The 21,887-nt window shown below is 45.5% G+C and overlaps 1 protein-coding gene across 1 annotated transcript in view; it reads left to right on the top strand.

The window, feature by feature from the left end:
- Positions 1 to 11,361: 11,361 nt before the first annotated feature.
- The window catches only part of Selenoi (selenoprotein I), a 44,234-nt gene continuing 33,708 nt past the window's right edge, over positions 11,362 to 21,887 (top strand). Inside the window, exon 1 of the mRNA XM_021635439.2 lies at positions 11,362 to 11,556. Within this exon, the coding sequence (XP_021491114.1) occupies positions 11,500 to 11,556 (57 nt within the window). The 5' untranslated portion in view covers positions 11,362 to 11,499. The remainder of the gene's footprint in view (positions 11,557 to 21,887) is intronic.

The raw sequence follows: 21,887 nt of genomic DNA, 5'->3' as shown, positions 1-21,887 counted from the left end.
GTCTTTTTATAGGGGAGGGGTAGAGAATGTCACAACAGTGCAGGCCTTGGAGAACACACAACAGCCTGAGACAAAATCTGTTTGGCCTGCAGAATGGACAACAATTTGTAAATGATTCCAAGACCAGAGCAGAGGAGACAACTGGACCTTAGTTCTCCAGGTGTGCTGGCAAACTCGAGTCTTCTTTTGATGTGAGTTAACAGAAGGTCAGAAGGGATGGGGGTGACCGCTTCTTCTTGGGTGGGTCTAGACATCAGGCAGATGGGGACTTTGCAGAAAGCCTCAGTCAGCACTGGAATGGGAGGTACAAGGGGAACCTGAGTTCTGAGGGATGTCTCAGGAAGCTTCAGATTTCAGGGCACCAGGCTCTGGGCAACTGTTTTGTGAGTTCCCACAGCATTTGTGCCATGTTCTGGAGTGTGAAGCTAGGAGTGCAACTGAGGGGTCATATGGAAATCCTATGCTTGTATTTCTGAGGAGTTAGAAACTTATTTTTTCCATAAACACAGAACCATTTTATATTTTTACCTGATTTTCCCTCCATTTTTACTAAGGCTCTGTAGACTCCAGTCCTCTGAATCCAATACAGACTACAGTCATAACCAAGCCATAATTTCTGTGGTTAGACGGTATTTGTTGAGAACAGCAGAGACCTTGGTAAGAAGGAAAGAGCCAGCAAAACGGCTCAGCAAGAAAAGGTGTTGACCCTAGTTCAATCCCCCAGTCCACATGTGGGAAGAGAACTCTCACAATTCGCTCTCCAATATCCATGTGTGTGTGTTGTTGCAGGAGTGTGAACACACACACACACACACACACACACACACACACACACACACACATTTCTGAGTCTGGTTTTGTTAGTATGACACTTACAGTCATGTCTGCTGTTCTAACTCTAGGTGGCGCTCCAAGCCCAGGTTTGTACCAATTTTGCTGCAGCCTTAGAACCTCAAAAATAGAAATCTGGTGGGTGGGAGGTGTGGATTCCTGGTAAACGGGTAGTTGTCTGCCACCCCGTAGGCAACCCTTACTAAAATCATTCTCTTCACACCAGATGGGTATATGTCATTTTTGGGGTTTTTGGAGGCATCACCCCAATTTGGAGGTAGCCATTTCCTCAGGAAACACACAGAACTGTTTATCACCTGCCCCCGCCCCTAATTTATTTGCTCACTAAAGGTTGGATTTCATTTAACTGGGCATTTGGTTGCTTCTGTGTTCTGCAGCTATGAACATGGCTCGCTGTCCTGCTACGGGAAAAACAATCATTTTTCCTACCCTCACAACAATCCACCATCAGGTGGATCAGGTGGGCTGGGTGTTCTCCCCCTACATCAAGCAAGCATTCACGGATTCCAAAGGAGTGTCTTTAAAATCTATTCACTTCAGACCCCCAGGGTTCACCCTACAAGGCTGCCCATTCCTGATGCCAATCTCAGGGCCCAGGTGCTTTTGCTCATGCTTTAGACCAACTGGCTATCCAAGATTCCCATGGTACCTTCTTTGGGTTGGCCAGCAGAGCTGTTCAGACAACTCAGAGAAGCACTTGTGTCCCTTTTATCCATTTATTAAGCAGTTTGCATAATGAAGAGGTGCAGGAGACAAGCAATGTGGGAAGAAGGCATAGGAGCTCCCCTCTTCTCTTTGGAGGTACCAACTTCAGGAACCTGCACAAGTTTAGCAGTGTAGAAGCTTCCCAAACACAGCCCTTTTGGGTTTGAAAGGAAGCTGTGTTATCCAGATGTGACTGATTGAATCACTGGCCATCACCTTCCTGGAGGGTGAGGGCAGAGGCTGAAAGCCTCACCTCTCTCCCATGATTTAATCTTCCGGTGACCAGCCCTTATCCTGATGCTATCTGGGGTTCTTCAGCTACTAGTCTTCCAGTCAGGGTATCTGAATACATTTCACAACGTCACAGAGTCCCTTCCATTCTTACAACTTTTCCCCCTCTTGGGTTATTTCCCCATGGTGTATCATTTCAAAGGGAGTAGGAATGGGTATGAATACTGCTCCAGCACTTGCTGATGTCAGCAGCGATTTCTTGACTCCCTTGTGACTCATCTTATCTCAGTGAAGGCTTACTGAGCAGGCCTCTTGACTACCAGACACTGCAGGGTGCAGGTGTATCCGATGACGTGGCTTTTCCCACAGATAAGGGCGAAGGCGGCATGTGTGAGGGAGGGCAGAGGGACATGTCTAGGCGTGTGCGCTGGAAACTGAGACACAAAAAATTTCTTGGAGTTCTTGAGAATCGGTGGAATGGCTGAGAGTTTGAGGTTTAGCCAGGGCTGTAAGTGAAACCATGTCTGTTTAAGTTTGGGCCTAGGGTGGTTGCAACTTTAATCCCAGCAACTCAGGAGGCACAGGCAGGTAGATCTCTGAGCTTGAGGGCAGCTTGGTCTCCAGAGAGAGTAAAGACTGTGCCAGGACAGTCAGAGCTACACAGAGAAACCCTGTCCCGAACAACAACAAAACAAAAAGTTTTGTGGAAGAAAATGGACACGGTGAATCTTGAAGGTTTGGACAGAGTTGCCAGGCACAAGCAAACGAGTGTGTTGTACATAGTGAGATTGTCTGGATTACTGAGTAACCCAGGGCTTGTGGGTGCGGTGTGAGTGCGCTGTGTTCCTGTACAGTACCTATGTGTTCAGCATGTGGTGTGTGTGTTGGAAGGAAAGGCTCATAACAGCAAGAGGTATGACTCTCATTTGTAACAGATAAAAATGGGTATGTTTCAGGTGTGCAACATAAACGCGCCCTTTCGAAACGAGTAGGATTTATCAAATAAGACCAGGAGACGACACTCCACCACATCCATCTCGAATGATGACCCACAGGCTTATGAGAAAACCTAACAGGTGCCAGGGATATTTAGGAGGGATTTCAGGTTATTAAGTTTTGAGTAATTTGCTATATTGTTTTTTTCTGCGCCCCCCCCCCCCAGTGTCACACTGTAGCCTGGATTAGCCTGAAACTATGTAGCTCAGGGTGGTCTTTAACTTACAGTTTAACATCCACCTGCCTTAGCCTTCTTAGTGCAGGAATCAGCTACCATGCTCAGCTGTCATTTGCAAAATTTTTAAAGTGAGGGCTTTTTTTTTTTTTTTTTTTTTTTTTTTGAGACAGGGTCATTCTATGTAGTTCTGGCTGATCTTGAACTTGTAATCCTCCTGCCTCACTGACTGCTAGAATTGTAGTTATGTACTATTGCACCAGACTTAAACTGTATTTTCTTGTAGTTTGTATCTTGGCAAAATGAAGGGCTAAGGATCCTTAATACATTTATAAATTCTAGTTAAAGATTTTATTTTTAATCATATGCGTGTTTGTGTGTGCGAATGTGAGTGTATGTGTTTAGATACCAGCAGAAGCTGTAAGTATTAGATCCCCTAGAACTGGGGCTCCAGGAGGTTGTGAGCCATCTGAAGTAGGTGCTGGTAATTGAACTTAGGTAATTACTGCAAAAGTCGTACGAGCTCTTAATCACTGTCTCTCCAGCCTTCATTTATAATTTAAAGTTATCTCTATAGCTCCCATTTTAGATTACTCATCAAAATATTAAAGCTAAAACCTGGAGGACCTTGGAGTATTGATTCAAAATCTTTTCAAATTATGGTCCCAATTCCTATCTTCAAGGTAGGTCTCGGGCCAAGAAAGTCTATCTCACACTTTCAGAGGGACAGCAGAGGGTTAAGGTGGAGGGGAGACTCTGCGATGCAGGATGGTGCTGGCTCTTCACAGGACACAGTGGTAACTCATTGCTGGGACCAGGTGTCACTTTTCTCTGTCTCTCTCCAGTCTTTGGTGCTATCTGTAGCTAGCACATGGTTACTACTGAGGAAGATACAGGAAGGGATTATGAAGTGCTTGCTTTTACACACTGTTTCATACTTCTAAGGGTAAAGCCAGTGGAAGCCTGCATTCTGGTTAAGCAAGCTGCATGGCCTCCGGCCTGAAGAGAGCATATTTGAGAGCCTTATTTAGTAGCTAGTTGTGTTGGCAATCAACTAGCTTCAGTGGCTTCAGTTACTGCCCTGGCTTTTTCAGGAATCTTAAGAGAAAAGTGGCCCATGGCAAAATTCCCTACTCTCCTGTCTTTCCTGTGCCCTTGACTCCCACCTAAACCAAAGGATTACTTGAGCCAATCATCCAAAGGCTCATGAGGATAAGAATGGATACAGAAGAGCAAGATGAATGATAGTGGTTACATGTGACTCTCTCTGCAGGACTGCTATTAGATAGGACTAGGCTTTGGAATCAGAAATAAAAGAGAAAGCACCCTAGGGCTGATGGGACGCTCTGACTCCATTTGGGTGCAATGGAAGGAAGACTGGGGGACAGGTATCAATTTCTTCTTCATCATAACATGCTCAGTCATTCCCAGTGCTTCCAAAAAGCTGTCCAAAGCTCAAAAAACAAACTGTCCTGTATACAACTTTGGTTGAAATCAGTCGTTAAAATTCCATGTGGGTTCAGGTCATCAGGCTTGCATGGTAAATGCTTTTGTCCGCTGAGCCATCTTCCTGACTGAGATCAGTTTGAATACTCCTATTTTTTTTTTTAATGCAGTTTATTCAGGAACATTGAACAATCCTCAGACCCCGGGGAATTGGACTGGAGAATTCGATACTACGATGGAGCAGCTGAGAGTGGCCATTGTCACAGTAAATTCTACCGGAGTGGACGCAGGACTAGCTACAGGATTATCAACATGGATTGCTGCAGCCATGAATCATCTGAAGGAATGGGCGGGCATGGGAGTGTTAGCAGGCCTTCTGGTGTTGGTCTCCTTGGTTTGCCTGTGGTATATATGCACGATTAGAGTCTCACAACAATGTGATGCAGCCATGATCATTCAGGCCTTTACAGCCATTGAAGCAGGACATTCTCCCCAAGCATGGTTGGATACCATAAAAAGCTAAAATGATACGCTCAGGATGTGAGGCTAAGCACTGTACTCAGGGTCAGCCGCTTTGGACCCAGAGAAGAGCATGTCTGATTGCATGCGGGTTGATGCCCCAGGTCCCGCCTATTTTTTTTTAAGATTTATTATTTATACAACATTCTGCCTGTACACCAGATCTCACTATAGATGGTTGTGAGCCACCATGTGGTTGCTGGGAATTGAACTCAGGACCTTTGGAAGAACAGCAAGTGTTCTTAACCTCTGAGCCACCTCTCTAGCCCTGAACACTCCTTTTATCTAATGGCCATCCTCATTAGTCATGACTGTAAGAAATAATTACTCATCTTTCAAACAAGAATGGTTAAGTATGTGTGTCTAAATAAATTCCTATATTTGTGGCTTTCCTACTGAGATGGATTTGGGGGAACCACCCCTCCTGGGGCTCAGGGCATTGTTGAGCACTGTTAAAAACCAGCAAATCACTACTGATGTTAAAATGTCTTTATTATTATTATTTTTTTTCCAAGACAGGGTTTCTGTGTAGCCCTGGCTGTCCTGGACTCTCTTCTGACAACCAGGCTGGCCTCGAACTTCTGAGTGCTGGGATTACAGGCGTGTGCCATTGAGCCTGGCTAAAACACCCTTATTATAAGCATCCCAATGTTTAATTTCCCTGAAAATTAAAATTTTAAAGTTATAGATAAAATTATAATCTTAGGATATTAGAGCTAGGACAGCTTGACCTCCTAACTTACAGCTGTTAGATACCTGCCCTGTACCCTAGACGCTTCCGGAAAGGGCGATCAGCTAAGCAGCTGACTGACTGCCCTCACAGTAGCACTTGGGGAAGCCACACAGCAACTTGCTTGCTGTAAAGTGCAGCTTTGCCTTCCTTGTGCCTCCTGTTCATACAAGTTGGGCTTTCCAGTCCTCCTAAGTCTTGTGAAATTTAGATGATCCTGCAACCACCACCAGCTCAAGAGGAGAGCATTTCCCCTTGGGGGAGGGCAGAGGGACTTCTGTGATTGGTGCCAGGACAATGCCACGGTTAGCATGAGCACAGCCCTCCACTTACAGGGATGTCTGTTATACTGACACAAACACCACTCTTCCGGCTACCCAGGCAAGCTGTCTGCTTCTCTGTGGGAGCTAGCTGCCTGGGAGTTGTCTCCCTGTGCTACGCCCTGCTGTTGCAACAGGAGGCCCAAGAACAGGCTGCTCTCAAGTTGCCTTTTCTGACCTACTTCTGAGCTTTGCCGTGAGTAGAGTGGGCTGGCCGAGGAGACAGTAGCAGTGGCGGCAGCTGAGGCAGTGGCCACGGGGACAGTGGCAAAACGGCAGCTGCAGAGACGGTGGCAGGAGTGACCGTGGCAATGGCTCCGAGGGAGCTGAAGAGCTTTAGACAACAGTTAGGTTAGAAAGAGCTGGCAACAGCCGGGCGTGGTGGCAAACCCCTTTGATCCCAGCACTCAGGAAGGCAGAGGCAGAAGGATCGCTGTGAGTTCGAGGCCAGCCTGGTCTACAGAGCGAGTCTAGAACAGCCTGGGCTCCACAGAGAAAGCTTGTCACCAAACAAATAATAAATAAATAAAAATGTAACAAGAAAGAAACAGCTGGCAACATGGCAGCAACTGAAGTAAAAAGGCTTGAGTGTGGCAAGCTGAGAAAGACAGAAAGCTTCTGGTTGGGTAGGGCACACTCACAATCCCAGCACTTAGGAGTCTGAGGCAGTACTGTGACCACATAGCAAAACAGACCCAGACTAGCCTGAGCCCCAAGCTACATGGTGACACTCCCCATGACCCGGTCCCTCCATACATACATACATACATACACACACACACACACACACACACACACACACACACACACACACGAGAGCTATCAGAGATTAAAGGCTAAAGGTCTCAGCTATAATACTCAACATTGTTCAGGGCTGGGGAATCTCCACACCTTAAGCCTGAGAGCTGTTAAAAAGGTACCATTAATGCCTAGGAATCCAAGGCTTAATACTGTCGCTGGAAGGCTAAAGGTCACAGTACCTAAGGTTCCTGCACAAGAGCAGTGAGCAGAGACTATTACCTGCTGCTACGTGCAGCCATCCACTTTGGCTCACTGCTGCGGTGGATCAGGAAAAGTGCCAAGAATGAGTGGCTGAGGGTATTTCTCCTCATCTGCCACGACTCCTATCTGGGTGGAGTAAAGGGCACCCAACCAGCTGATTGTTAATAAAATCAACCTGGGCCTCTGCCTCCCTCTCAACTGTCAAACTGCTTGTCTTTGATCTGAACGATTACTCACTGGTTTAGCGTTCAATCTCTGGGGAGAGCAAAACTGGCCCTAATATCATTGGGGAGCTGGTGGGCCCGGCGGGAAACAGAACAGCAGTTGCCACCCTCCTCCACCAACACGGAAAGTAGCAGGTGCTGGTTGATGCTGCCTCAGTAGGCCTCACACATGTAGGTGTGACCACCTATTTGGAGTTTCCTATATATTTTTATGTAGGACGATTACTGAAAAATACAAAGGTAAAGAGAGGAGGGAAACAAGCGGGCAAAATCTTCCTGGGGGTTTATTACAGCTGAGGAATTTAATTTTTCAGGACAATAAAGACCTTAATGTCTGTTCAATTCTTTCCTAGTTCCCTCCCTCACATGCCTCAGCCTTGATCAGAAGCTGGTTTACAGGGTTTGACAGTGGTTCTCAGTGATAAGAGTGCTTGCCTAATGAGCTTGAGGCCCTGTATTTGATATCTAGCCCTGTGAAACAACAAGATATATTGTGTTCTAACACCTTATCATGGTAATTTATATGATCCAGCCAGTGGAAAAATTCTCTAGCTTGAAGCATAAGTTTTAGTACAGACAAACTGAGTGATTAGGAGGCAAAATACATGGCTTCTCTCTTCTAGTTTGTACAACGACAACAGCCCTCTGCTCCCTGGTTCAGGGTTGGAGTGATGCCCCATCACTCTAAATTGGTGCTGGTGGTGTGTGTGTTAGGGTTCTGGGGCTTGAACCCGGAACCTCTTGCCTTTGAGGCCAAGTGCTGTACCCCAGCCAAGGGCTGTAACACTTTTGAGACATTATTTTTTATTATTGTAGTATTATTTTGGTGCTGTGGTTAGTATGAGACCCAGGGCTTCATGCACACCATACACTTAAAACAAAAACAAACAAACAAACAAACAAACAAACAAACAAGGTCTCACACTGTAGCTCAGGCTAGCCTCAAACTTACCGCAATTCTTGTGTTCAGTTCTCCAAATGCTGGGATTGAAGGCATGTGCCATCACATCTGGCCTTATTTTTATTTACAAATGGGAATAAAGCCATTAAATCTTTTACAAACTTTCATGGAAAGATTTTATTCATTTTTACAACTTCAATAACTTTTGTTGGTGTTATTAACTATATTGGCTCCTTAACTTACTGGCTATTTTCACTTAACCGACACATTCTTTTCTTTCTGACTACATAAAACTATAAAAATTAAATTCTTTTCAGGTTACATTTAGCATGAATTGATATTTTCTATGATTACCATTATTGAGGGTAGTGTGTTTGAATATGAGGGTATGAGTTGCAGATGTTTGCCTAGCACGAGCAAGGCCCTAGGTTCAGCCTCCATACTGGTAGAGGAGGACGGGGGTAAGAGAGACACACCCAGGTAGGAAGGCAGAAGAGGTAACATTTCCGGATGGGAGGCAGACAAGGGAAGCAAAGCAGCAATAAACCACTGTTTGCTGGGGAGTACAGGGAGGGAACACGCAGGCCAACATAAGACAACCCGGTTGCTCTGGGCTGCTGTGGGTGCAGAAGCCCCTCTGAATGGGATTAGGAAGAGAAGAGACAGGAGAATGGTTTATTTTGCTTAACACTTTTCTCTTTCTAGGCATTTTCTAAGTACATTGGAGGCTGACCCAAGCCTATGATTCATAGGCCTCTGGGAAGTCATACTTTAAGCTTGCCTGGTTTCAATTTTAACCACCGTAATCCACGTCATTTCACATGATCTGTGTAGTAACTGAAGGTAAGGCATCTTTCCCGAATGAGGTGATTTCATCCGAGAAGTTCAATGACAGTTTCATTGGATTTCAGAGGTGATACGATTTTAGCAAGAAGGTCTGGCAAGATGGCTCAGAGGGTAAAGGCACTTCCCTCGAAGCTGGACAACCTAAGTTAGGTCCCCAGGAGCCATGCGAGGTGGGAGAAAAATCAACCGTGGAAAGCTACGCTCTGACCTACCTATGTTCACTCCCCTCAACAAAGACATACATCATTAAAAAAAAAAATAAAATACAGAACTGGGGCAGAGTAAAAGTGGATGGTTGAAGGGCCCTCAGACAGCCTTTAGAAGATGGCCAAGTGCAGACAAAAGCCTGCATTGCTTCTATTTAAGAATTCCTCAGGCTTTATCATCGATTCTAAGTTGTAACAAAGGAGAGGTAGCAGACTACAGCTACTTGCCTTTACAAAACGAAAAGCTATGGAGCGGCTGCACAGCTCAGCAGTTAAGAGCACTTACTGCCTGCAGAGGACCAGGTTTTTCTCAGCACCGACGTCCTGGAGCTCACAACTGCCTGGAGCTCCAGCTCCAGGGGGAATGGATGCCTCTGGCCCCCTCAGGCACCTATACTCATATACACATACATAATTCAAGATAAGAAAAGTCTTTACAAAATTCAAAATTGGCGGGGTGTGGTGGCTCACGCCTTTAATTACAGCACTCAGGGAGGCAGAGGCAGGCGGATCGCTTGTGAGTTTGAGGCCAGCCTGGTCTGCAAAGCAAGTCCCAGAAAGCCAAGGCTACACAGAGAAACCCTGTCTCAAAACACCCCCCTCCCTCCCAAAAATTTAAAAATTGTTCTTTAAAGAATATTTACTGAATTGCCTTTGAGGCAGGAGGATCATAAGTTTAAGGTCAATCTTGACTAAAGTGCTTCTCAGTTTTCCAGAAAGCTGGGACACTGTAAGTGTACCACCACACTTAGCTGGGGGTGGGGGGCTGGAATTGTTTATGTTAAAAAAAAGTCACACTGAGTTTGCTTCTTTATGAAGAGATTAACAAGTGCAGTTCATACTTGAGATACTGATAATGTTGTCATGAATCTGAGGTTAGTCTGGGCTGGAACAGAGAGTTTCAGGCTAGTTGGGACTGCATACAATTTGTTTGAGACAAAATGACAGCCCTCTCCACTTGCACCCCAAGCCAGAAAAGAATGCTTGACATATCTTAGGTCCTAATAAGTATTTGTTAAGTGAATGAGCTCAAGGAACATAAAAGATTTCTAATTAATTGCCCGTATTCTAGGGAACCAAGCAGACAAAATCATTTAAAAAAATTTTTTTAAATTATGTATACAGTGTTCTGCCTGCATGTATGCCTGCACACCAGACGAGGGCACTAGACCTCATTGTAGATGGTTATGAGACAGCATGTGGTTGTTGGGAATTGAACTCAGGACCTCTAGGAAGAGCAGCCAGTGCTCTTAACCTCTGAGCCATCTCTCCAGCCCTGAAGTAGTGATTTTAACAGGACTATATTTTTAATTGGGTTGACCATTTCCAGCCAAATAAGTGTCTCTGGATAGTTAACGTAATCTGAATTTCTTCTTACTGATACTGGGGAATATACAACTACGGGCTTTGCGCTAGGGGAAGTGGGGAAAACACCTCATCTCAAAAATGCTAACGGTTGGTGATAACGTACGCAAAGTTCTCCGCACGGAAGGCACTCAATAAAAAGTAGCAGTTATTATTAAACACTTCCTATTATTAGATACATATTAACCACTGATGACGTGTTCTTTCTACAGTGCATTGGGCTGTGGTTGTAAAAACACTCCTTGCAAACGCAGTTAAGGCCCGGTCGAGACTGAGAGATCAATGGTTTAATGGGGGCTCGAGGAGACTTAAGCAATTGGAATTCGCACCGGATTGAATCAGTGAATCTGACGAGGCAGTCCAAGGTTCACAACCAACCCCGATGGGAGGGGACGGACTCCGACGGCTTTTCAAGTCCCTTTATTGGACCGTTCCCAGTCTCCCGTTCGGCCGGCATCACCAATTCTGGATCCCGAGGCTCCAGGCGCTCAAAGGCCGCCGGGGCACGCACCTGGCTCCGCCTCTCCTCCCGAACTCCCGCGCACTCACTCACCCGGGGCACAAGACTATGAGCGCATCCCACACAGCTAGCCGGGACTCCGACACCACAGACAAGAGCAAAGGCTGCTGGGAGGTTGACCTTTCACCTCGCCTCTTACTTCAGTTCACCTACTTTGACTCTAGCAAATGAAGAGACGCAGCCCGCGGGAGGGCGGCCCTTGGCGGCGGCCAAGCCATGCCGATTGGGCCGAGCGGTGCCGGGGGCGGGCCGTGAGCGGGGCGCTGTCCCTCCCCGCGGGAGCCGTGGGGGCTGCGCGTGCGCGCTGGGCGGGCTACGCGTGCGCGGTGGGCGGAGCGCGCCTCTACCTCCCTTCCCAGGCTCTCCTAGCCCTGCACACCGCCGTGTGCCGCTCGCATCTCCCTGCCCCGTCGCGCAGGGTCGCTGCCGCTGCGGCGTGGGCGTCCGGCTTTCGGGTCGTCATGGCTGGCTACGAATACGTGAGCCCAGAGCAGCTGGCGGGCTTTGACAAGTACAAGGTAGCGCGCACCGCCGGGCGGTCGCCCCTCTCCCCCTCGCTCCGGCCGCGCCCTGGAGGCTGAGGGGCCGGCGCGGTCCGTGTCACCTTGCGCCCGCCGCGTGGCGCGCCGCCGGGCGTTGTTGTGGGGACCCCCGGGGGCCTCGCGGTCCGGGAGCGTGGGAGCATCCTAGGCCCGCCGCCGGGTCTCGGCACCCCGCAGGAAAGACTGCCTTTCCTTAGAGCGCCGGGAGAGAGTGGGGTGAGGGAATTCCTTTCTCTCCTTTTCCTCGTTACTTGTCACTGCTGCTCGTCTTCAGCCTTTTCCCCGAGAGGGTGTCTTTTTCCTCCTGTGCCCTTCGATTGGCCCTCGTTTGAATGAACTTCCCATTTGCCTCTTGGTGCTTACAACTTCGGAGATCGGGCTGGTCCTTTGGCGGATGCTGAGGGAGGGGAAGTGACTTCCCCAGGCCTTGATGCGGATGCCCTCCACCCTGCTCCGGGAAAGAGGCTTTCACTGTGGTTCGCAACGCCACCCGGCGCTGCCGGTTGAGACATTGTGCACCAGAAGGAACTATGCAGTGCAAAGAGCGCGCGGGCTTTTCGAGTACATAGAAACCCGATGCCAAAGTCTAGTTTCTCTGTTTGGCTTTGGGCGAGTGGTTGAAACCCCACCCAGCCTCTCTTGTAGGCTCTAAGCCTACGTGAGTTTCTGTTGCGCTTCTTCGGTTGTAAGGGGTTGAAAAGAGTCTGGGCACGGAATGAGCCCTCAGGAAATGCTGGTTGTTTTCACCCAGATTGAGTACTCCCTGCAGGGAACTACGGGTCATCCAGTCATCTTAACCCGAAATAATGGGCTTTAGTGTCTCGTCTTTGCTCAACCTTTCCCGAGGGCAGGCTGTTCCTTTATGAGATTAGCGTGCCTGTGGAATAGAATAGAATGTCCAAGTGATGAACATGTGGACCAGCATGGCCGAAGCATAGTGCCATACTGCGCAGTAGGAATCCGGCAAACATTTGTGCAGTGAAGGAATATTTGGGAAAAAATTAAAAAAAAATTTTAAAAACTAGAATAGAAAAAAACCCCAGGGGCTTTAGAAGGCCCTAGGATATTTTTGCAGCAATGCTGGACCATGCCATTCTGAACTAAGGTGGCAACTTGTCTTAAAACTAACTGGAAAGGGGTTCCAGAGCTTTCTTAGTCACTTGGGTCAAGGCTGTGCAACTCACATTTCAGAAGGCTGTTAACGCAGGATACCTCCTGTGGTACCTTCAGCCCCACCCGCCTTTGGTTATCTGTGCTGCGCTGTAAAGATTGGCAGCCAAAATATCTCCTTCTAACTAGAGTCTGAGTTTTAGAGCAAGCTGTACATCAAATAGATCAAATAACAGTTTTGTTTAGTGAGCCTTGTTTTTTTCCTACAGTCTTCTCAAGTTTGGTATCTTCAGCTGGAGAGCTGAAGTGGCTAGACAGCTACTTTATCAGACATTTCAGTGTGGTGTGCTGTGGCTATCCCTTCCTCCCTTAGCTGATTCAGTTCCTATGTTTGACAGCAGGTTTCCGATCACCCTGGAAAACAAAGGTCACTTCAGCGAGTGCCCCAGTGCTCACCAGTTTGTTGATGTTATTCTAGTTACACTGAGGCTTTTAGAGGGGGAAGGGCATCCAAAATCAAATACAAACGTATGGCTTAATGGTCTAGTAGAAGAAGGCTCTTTCCTCCATACCGTGCCACATTCATATTAAAAGAATGAATCAGAGACATCCAGAGGAAAAAAAAGTGTGGCCAGTTTTGTTGGCATGTGAATTGCACACAGAGATCTTTTTCTTGTCTTCTCATTGTGTGGTCTTCAGATAGTACATGCTTTATAACTTCATGAATTTAAACACCGCCCCCGAACATGCGTCAGACATTTCAAGAGGTTTTATTCTCTGGTGTGAACTTCTATAATAGAGCAAAAAGATACAGAGGGGGGAAAGGATACTCCTACAACAGCTGGTGGAAAAAATTACTTTTGAACCAGTTTAATTCTTTATCTTCCCTAGAGGTACATTTGAGAGCTACATGTGGAAACCTGGCACTAGCAGAGTAGCTGCTGAGGGGGGTGTACACAGAGTTTCTTTAGTAAGAAAGGCACGACCTTCAGTACAGAAGAAAGCCTGGAGTGCATTCAGTTTTCTATACTCCCTTACAATACTCTCTTCTTGTGAAGTGTTTAACACAGGCCTCTTTAGTAGTTAGTTTAACGATTGGTTGTGTGCCTGCCTTCTGCTAGAAAATGAGCTCTAGGTGGGCAGAGCTGGTAATTGTCGTGTTCAACATGGTCGCCACAGCATCCTGGGCCAGAGGAATGTCCAGAAAACACTGAAGGAATGAACACGGAAAGGAATAGAAGGCATCTTAAGCATGGCAAAAGGAGCTGTATGTGTGGGAGTTGGAAGGCGTCTTTTGAATTTTCACTTTGAATATGACATGCCAGTTTCGAAGTACAGTTCTGCTCTGTTGCTTAATGACAAGCTCAGACGGTTGTGCTGAAGTAGTCCACCATCATGAGATTTGTCATTCTTCTGCTGTCCTCACTGTTTCTCCCTCTTCCTTTTCCTCTTGTTCATATTGGACAGATACTGTTGAAGGACTCCATACTAGATGGGCTTAACTGTTGTGCTTTGCGTAGTCAGACCTAGGCAAGGCACAGTTGTGATTTATATTGTTGCTGCCAGCGCCACATTGTATTCTTTTGCTTTAGAGGGGAAAAGAGCGAGGTGCCTTGTTTAGTTTCAAGAGCAGAATTCAGGAATTGGTGGCTTCTTCTGTTGGGTAGTTAACTAATGTGACCTCTGACAACAGTCTGATTCAGGGGTTGTAGTTATTGTGAATTGCTATTACAGTTAAATTTTAAAGAGAGACTGTATTTGCATCTTGATAGCGATGCCAGAAAACTAGAATCCAAACTGGCCTTAGGTCATACTGTGTAATTTTATTTATTCAGCAAGCATTTATGGAAGAGCTGCTTATCAGGCACAGCACTGGGGTTGCAAAATTAAACTAAGATGAAATTCCTGACTTCAAAGAGCCCAGTTTGGTGGCATAGGGACGTGTAAACAAACCCTTATAATTAGTGAGTACAGACTGTAAGTTCTAAGTGCTGTGGGAAGGGCCAGGAGGCAGCGCACACTGATGGGGTGAGAGTGGATGTGACAGCTGAGGATGAAGGTAATGGAGGGGAAGGCAAGGCCAGTCTCTAGTCTAGAAAAATGGAAACTGAGTAGAGAGAGGGAGGGAGGGAGGGAAAAGGCACCCTGTTACGTGAGAGCCTTGAGATGCAGAGATGGGCCTGAGAGCTTTTCTGAGAACCACAAAATAAGGTGTTTGTATATAATGGTGTCATGGCAGTTGAAACTGGAGAGGAGGGCAGGCCCCTCGCAGAGTGGGAGTAATTTTGTCCTGTGGGTTAGTGTCTGTGGCCCACATTTATTGGCATCAGAGTCAGAATTATTGGTGTGGGGGGGTGATTGCCCACCACCAAATGACTCTGATGCCAAAAAAAAAAAAAAAATGTAAAAGGAACTCTTATTCGAGTGGTTCAATCAGAAGGTCTCTGCTAACCTAAGCCTAGAAGCTTCTGGCCTCCATGTGATCTCTTGCCAGAACAGCCATGTTCTGAATTAAAACTTATTTACAAACCAACCAACCAACCAACCAAACCCTACCTAGGAAATGTTGAAGACCTGAATATTACGGCAGTGGGAACAGAAAAAAGGGATTTAGAGATTGTGTGTGTGTGTGTGTGTGTGTGTATCTGTGTCTGTCTTGGTGTGCCTCAAGCTTATGATCTCTTGCCTCTGTATCCAGAGTGCTGAGATGACAGGCCTGGGAGCAGAAGTCCTCCTTCTTTTCCTCGGGTTTTTTTTTTTTTTTTTTCTCATTGACAATCTTATCTGTAGCCTGACTAACCTCCAACTTCTGATTTTCTTGCCTTGGCCAGAGCATGAGCCAGCATACCTAGCAAGGGAGAGGAGATTCTAAAAATAGAGGTCACAACTAGAAAGTTCACACTGAATTTATCCAGCAGGTATGTTTAATTTAGCCCTTACTTTGTTTTAGAAATTAATCTTTCCCATAAAAGTCCAGCATTCCGGGTGCTCTTGAAAAGTCAGAATATTGAGCAATATATTCTTGAAGTTTCTCTTATAGTGCAGGCTCAGTCATGCTTCTTTTAAAAAAGTATATGGTTGGGTGTATTTGCACACACCTGTAATCCTAGCACCTGAGAAACAAAGGCAGGTCCATTTTCTGTGAGTTAGAGGTCTGCCTGATCTACATAGTGATTTCCAGGTGAACCAAGGATGCATAGTGAAACCGTCTTTAAAAAAACAAATAGAATATATTGCTGGGTAAGGAGGCACATCCTTCTGTTATCCTGACATTTTCAAGGTGGCAAGAGTAAGATCAGAGGCAGCTTCAGATACTTAGCAAGTTTCAGGACATCCTGGACACTGAAACTTAGCCTCAAACAACAAGAACACAATGGAAAAACCTCTAAAAATCATAAATAAATAAATATACAGTATGTGCTCTCCAGTTTGCTATTTCCCTACTGGTGTTCATGTATCTCATATAGGTCTTCGTTCATTTCATCTTCTCCATCCCTCATTTAAGATTGTCAGAACATGGTGACTGAATAGCTGGAGGTGGTTTTAGGGGTAGGGTAGGGTCACATAAAAGGTAAGGAGAAGCCCAGGGATGATTCAGGATCTGGTAGGAGGACTAGGTGGAGGGAAGGAGGTAGCTGACATGTGAGGCAGGGTTTTGTGAAGCACTATATTGTGACATTTTAAAGTTCTTTTTTTAAAAATGCCTTATTATTTTTCTGTGCAATGGGTCTCTTGGAGACCAGTCTGGTTTCAAAGTCGTAGGTAGCTGAGGATGCCTTGGAATGCCTGGTGTTTCTGCCTGTCCCTCCGAAAAGCTGTGGTGACAGGCCCACTAACTTTATAGTAATCTTTTAGGTAGGCCATATCTTGTTAGATGGGGACACATGAAAGTATAGTTTGTGGATTTAGAATTAAAACAAACTTCTTGTTCTAAAGAATTCTCAAGCCGGCCATTGTAGCACATGCCAAAAATCTCAACACTCCGAAGGCATAGACAGGAGGCTTAACAAGAATTTGAGGCCAGCCTAGGCTACATAGCAAGACTCCGTCTCAGAAAAACAAAACAAAACACCAACTGTTTCTTAGGAATGAGTTGTCCTCTGTTAGAGACAGTCTCTGTAATTTCCAAGACTAGGATGCTTCCAAGCCTCAGAAAAAATAGTGTAAGTTAATGACTTTTGTTTTTGTGACTGCAAACTGTCTGCAGTATAATCTTACATATAAACGTGACAATGCCTGGATGTCAGCTGTTACTCAAGAATAACCCGTCATCAGTGGTACCTTAGTTGCCTTGATGAGGTTACTCCTGGTGAGTACATTAATAAGCCTTAGAAATACACTAGGGGTTTTAGGTAAAGATGTGCAGTTGCCAGGTGTGAAGGTACGCGCATGTAATTTCAGCGCTCGGGAGGCCGAGGCTGGGTTGAAAGCCACCAGGGCAACATAGCAGAGACCATGTTTCCAGTTCACTCGTGCCTTTCCCTTCCTTCCTCGTTTCCCTTTCAGATGTCTCTTGAAGAATTATATCCTGAAGTTAGGAGGGAGAGGAGTCTTTCTAAAGGAGCAAAAGGAGGGTGGATGGGGAGGTTCTGCCTGGTGCAGGGGAGAGGTTCAGTAGGAGAGGGAGAAAGTTACCTTGTCTTCAGGCACGGTGTGGATGGAACACCCAAGGCCCACCACCTAGAGGGTCGTGGACTGGAACACCCAAGGCCCACCACTTAGAGGGTCGTGGACTGGTGGCAGGCAGTTGGATTTGGAGTTTGTGTTCTTCGTATGCCACCTCTTAAACCTAGAAGTGAAGGGTTAGCTGTTCCTTGTTGATACTGCCTGTGTTTTGTACAAACACGTAAGATTGGAATAATGGCGTTAGTAATGTGCTTAACTGGATGTGTAGTAATGTTTTGCAGCTGAGAAGATGGACAGTGGAAACCAGAACGCATGGCATAAGTGGGCTTATGTTGCTGGTTTTGCAATTAGTTGAATCTTGTAACACGGGATATATTCCAGAATACCTAGTGGATACCCGAAATCCTGATAGAACACAGAACTTTGTATGCTGTGTAATTTTGCTACAGATACAAGCAAACCTATGATAAAGTTTAATTTGTAACAGGGACAGCAACAGATTAATAACATAACAGTCTATTCTAATAAAAGTTCCATTAACATGGTCTCTCTTGATCTCTGTCAAAATACTCACTATAGCCTTCTTGTGATCACATGACACACAGTGCCTAGTGGTGAGCCAAGTGAGGCCAGTGACGTAGGCATTGGGGAGTATGATTTTGAACATAAACAATGTGATTCCCACAATAATTGATCCCTAAACCTTGGCCCCTACTGAATGACTAATGGATGGTAGTCTGTATGGCATGGATGTGCTGAACAGTGAATGGGACAAAATTTCCTTGATACTTTGAACAGTGTTAAATTTTAAAACTTATGAATTCTTTATTTCTTTTATAAAATTTTCTTTATTTATTACAATTTATTCACTTTGTATCCCAGCCGTAGCCCCCTTCCTCATTCCCTCCCAATCCCGCCCTCCCTCCCTCTTCTCCCATGTCCCTTTCCCAGTCCACTGATAGGGGAGGTCCTCCTCCCCTTCCATCTGACCCTAGCTTATCAGGTCTCATCAGGACTTTCTGCATTGTCCTCCTCTGTGGCCTGATAAGGCTGTCCCCTTCCCCCTCAAGGGGAGGCGATCAAAGAGCCAGCCACTGAGTTCATGTAAGAGACAGCCCCTTGGTCCCATTACTATGGAACCCATTTGAAGACCGAGCTGCCATGGGCTACATCTTTGCAGGGGTTCTAGGTTATTGCCATGCATAACCTAGAACCAACCTGGTTGGAGTATCAGTCTCAGAAAAGACCCCTGGGCCCAGATTTTTTGATTCTGTTGCTCTCCTTGTGGAGCTCCAGTCCCCTCCAGGTCTTTCTGTCTCCTCCTTCTTTCATAAGAGTCCCTGTATTCTGCCCAAAGTTTGGCTATGAGTCTCAGCATCTGCATTAATACCCTGCTGGGCAATCTCTCAGAGGCCCTCTGTGGTAGGCTCCTGTCTTGTTCCGTTTTCACACTCTTCTGATATCTATCCCATTTGCCTTTCTGAATGAGGATTGAGCATCTTACCCAGGGTCCTGCCTGAGTTGTTTATTTCTTGAGTTTTCCATTTACTACTTCCTACAATTCACTGAAGACACAGAAGGTAAAGCTGTGGATAAAAGGGACATTTCATTCATAGTTAGCTCTGAACATGAAAATGTTTTTATTAAATAGTTTGGAGGCTAATACTTAAGTAAAAAGTATATTCTGTTGTATGTGCTTATTAGCAGTCTGATCTCTAGCCGTTCTCATCTGTGAGTTTGAGAGTTTACTTCACAGGATATTTTTCAAAGTTGAATGAGTTAGTATTTGCCAAGTGCCCGGTATATAGTGCCTAGTGTTAAGTAAGTGAAAAAGAAAACCTGCTGTTCAGGTTCCCCTGCTTGTAACATTAAGTAGCATATAATACACAAACACATCCCATCCTAAGGTTATGCCAACTAACATTTATGTACTGCCACGCCCAGCTTTATTGGTCCTGGGAATCTAGCTCAGGTCCTTGTGCACTTATAAACTGAAGTGTCTTTCTAACTCCAGGATAGTTATATTGAAGCTCGGTAGCACATTCCTTTAATATTATCACTTGGGAGGCAGAGGCAGGAGGATGTCAGTAAGAGATACCTCAGTAACAAGATACCTTGTTTCAAAAACTCAGGGTCTTTAGGTCCCAAGCTACACACAAACCTCTTTCTGCTGATTTTTATCAACTTGACACAAAACTAGAGTCATGTAGGAAGAGGGATCCTCAGTTGGAAAAAAATGATTCCATCTGACTGGCCTGAGGGCAAATCTTTCTAGGGCATTTTCTTGATTAATGATGGATATGGAAGGGCTCAGCCCATCTTCCAAGTGGTGGGATTTTAGGCGTGTGTCAAAGCATCCTCTGGTTGTGCACTGTGTAAATGTCTTTATAGTATTCGGATGTTGACGTCTGTACCAGCAGAGCGTGTTGTTATTCTTATGGCTGCATCATATTTTGTGAACACTTTCTCCAGCACCTTCTGATTGGTTTAATAAAGAGCTATAATGAAGCAGGAGAGGCTAGGCAGGAATTCTAGGCAGAGATAGGAACTCTGGAAAAGAATTCAGTGTAAGATTTGCCAGCCAGATGTGCCAGGATTAAGAGACTGAGAGGTGACTAGCCATGTGGCAGAACGGGCATTAGTGTGAACGGGTTAATTTAAGTTATAAGAGCTAGTTGGGGACAAGCCTAAGATAAGGCCAAGCTTTCACAGAAATGGAAGGTCTTTGTGTCATTATCTGGGAGCTGGCAGTCCAAGAAAGTCCCGTAAAAATTAGCACCCAATTTCTTGTGTGTGTGTGTATACAGAACAAGCAGATAAGTAATTGTTTTCAAATATAATTCTGCTATGTAGAATCCACATGGAACCTTATGCTTTTATCATATGCTTGGTATCCAGACTTTTCAACAAGGATTTCTGTGCCTTCCTGAGGTGGACCTGCTTGTCATCATGGCTTGTGTGGCTCTCTCCTGGCTGTGATTCTCCAGTCTGCTCTGACTTGTTAGCAGATAATAAATGGCAATACCCACTGAAATCGACCTTTTGAGTCATGTCTATGGGTGTGGTTTTAAAGCCACATAGTCATAGAGAGAATATAAGACACTTCCTTTCTGTTCAGCGTTAATACCCTTTCCCTCCTTAAATGCATTTAAAGTTTAGAGTTAGTGTTTTCGAAGCTTAGTTGTGGCACTGTGCTTTCTTGCATTTAGTAGGCCTTTAATGGGTACTTAATGATATTTATTATACTTTGCCTTTTGCCCAAAATGTACTGTTTGGCGTTCCCCCCGGGAGGTGTCTGTTGACCATTAAGCTCTTGATTAGTGAATTCTCCTTCAGCTCAGGAATCAAATTTGCCCGTATTTTCACTTTGGAGGGTTTGCTAGAAGGCAGAGTGTGGCTAGATGTGGTGGCACACCCTTAGTCCTTTTCCCACTCTGGAGAACTTGATGCTGTGGATCTGATGGAGGCCAATACTTTGTGTCCAGTTTGAGACCCACACTTTGAGAACTACTGTGCATCAGAGAAATACTCAGTTACAAGAAATGGATGTGAAAGAGAAGTTATCTTATTGTAATATGCATACTTTAGCTCTCCAACATCAGGTAGCTGTGGTTTTTCTTTTGTAGTGCTGAAGGTCAAATCCAGAGACATTTTCTTACTGAGCAAGTGCTCTACTGCTGAGCTATATCCCTAGGGTTTTTTGTTTGTTTGTTTGTTTTGAGGTAGGGTCTTGCTGTGTAGCCCAGATTGGCTTCTTGCTAGAGGATTTATAATGTAGACCTTCCCATTTATTAGCTGCGCTAATCTGCCTCTGCCACCTAAGTACCAACAGTGTGCTACCAAGCTTCAGCACGTCTGTTCTTGAACTGGGAAGATGGTTGAGGAAGTACATGAAGGCCTGAGTTCAGAGTCCCAGCACACAAATGAGAAAGCTAGGTGTGGCAGTACATGCTTGTACCCCAGGACTGAAAAGGCAGAGATAGATGGCTCCCTGGGGCTCACCAGCAGCCTATCTTAGCCTACTCAGTGAGCCAGGTTCCTGTAGAGACTCTTGTCTCAAAACAACAAAGGTAGATGGCTCCTGAGGCATAGCACTGCAGGTTGACCTCTGACCTTCACGCTCCTACTTTTTGATACTTTTATTTTTAGGAAAAAAAACAAAACAACAACAACAACAACAAAAAAACCAAAACAGTGATATCCACCATCCTTGCTGTGTTAATGTTGGTTAGAAGCCAGTCACAGGTTCTACCCTCAGGGAAGCAGAATGAACTATCAAGGAGATACAAGGGTGTACCTCATTGGTATAAATCACCTTGAGATGTGTGTACCATACTTTGGGAGAGCTTGTAATTTCAGTGCGTTGAATCTAGTACAGTGGTTCACAGCTTTCCTAACGCTGTGACCCTTTAATACATACAGTTCTTCATGTTGTGGTGACCCCAAACAAAATTATTTTTATTGCTGCTTCATAACAGTAATTTTGTTACACTTAAGCATTGTAATGTAAATATCTGATATGCAGGATATCTGGTATGCAGCCCCTGTGAAAGGGTTGTTCGCCCACAAAG

Source organism: Meriones unguiculatus, chromosome 1 (genome assembly GCF_030254825.1).
Source record: "Meriones unguiculatus strain TT.TT164.6M chromosome 1, Bangor_MerUng_6.1, whole genome shotgun sequence".
NCBI classification, from domain to species: Eukaryota; Metazoa; Chordata; class Mammalia; order Rodentia; family Muridae; genus Meriones; species Meriones unguiculatus.
Note: the sequence above shows the minus strand (reverse complement) of the source record. Positions and strands in the feature narration are given on the sequence as shown.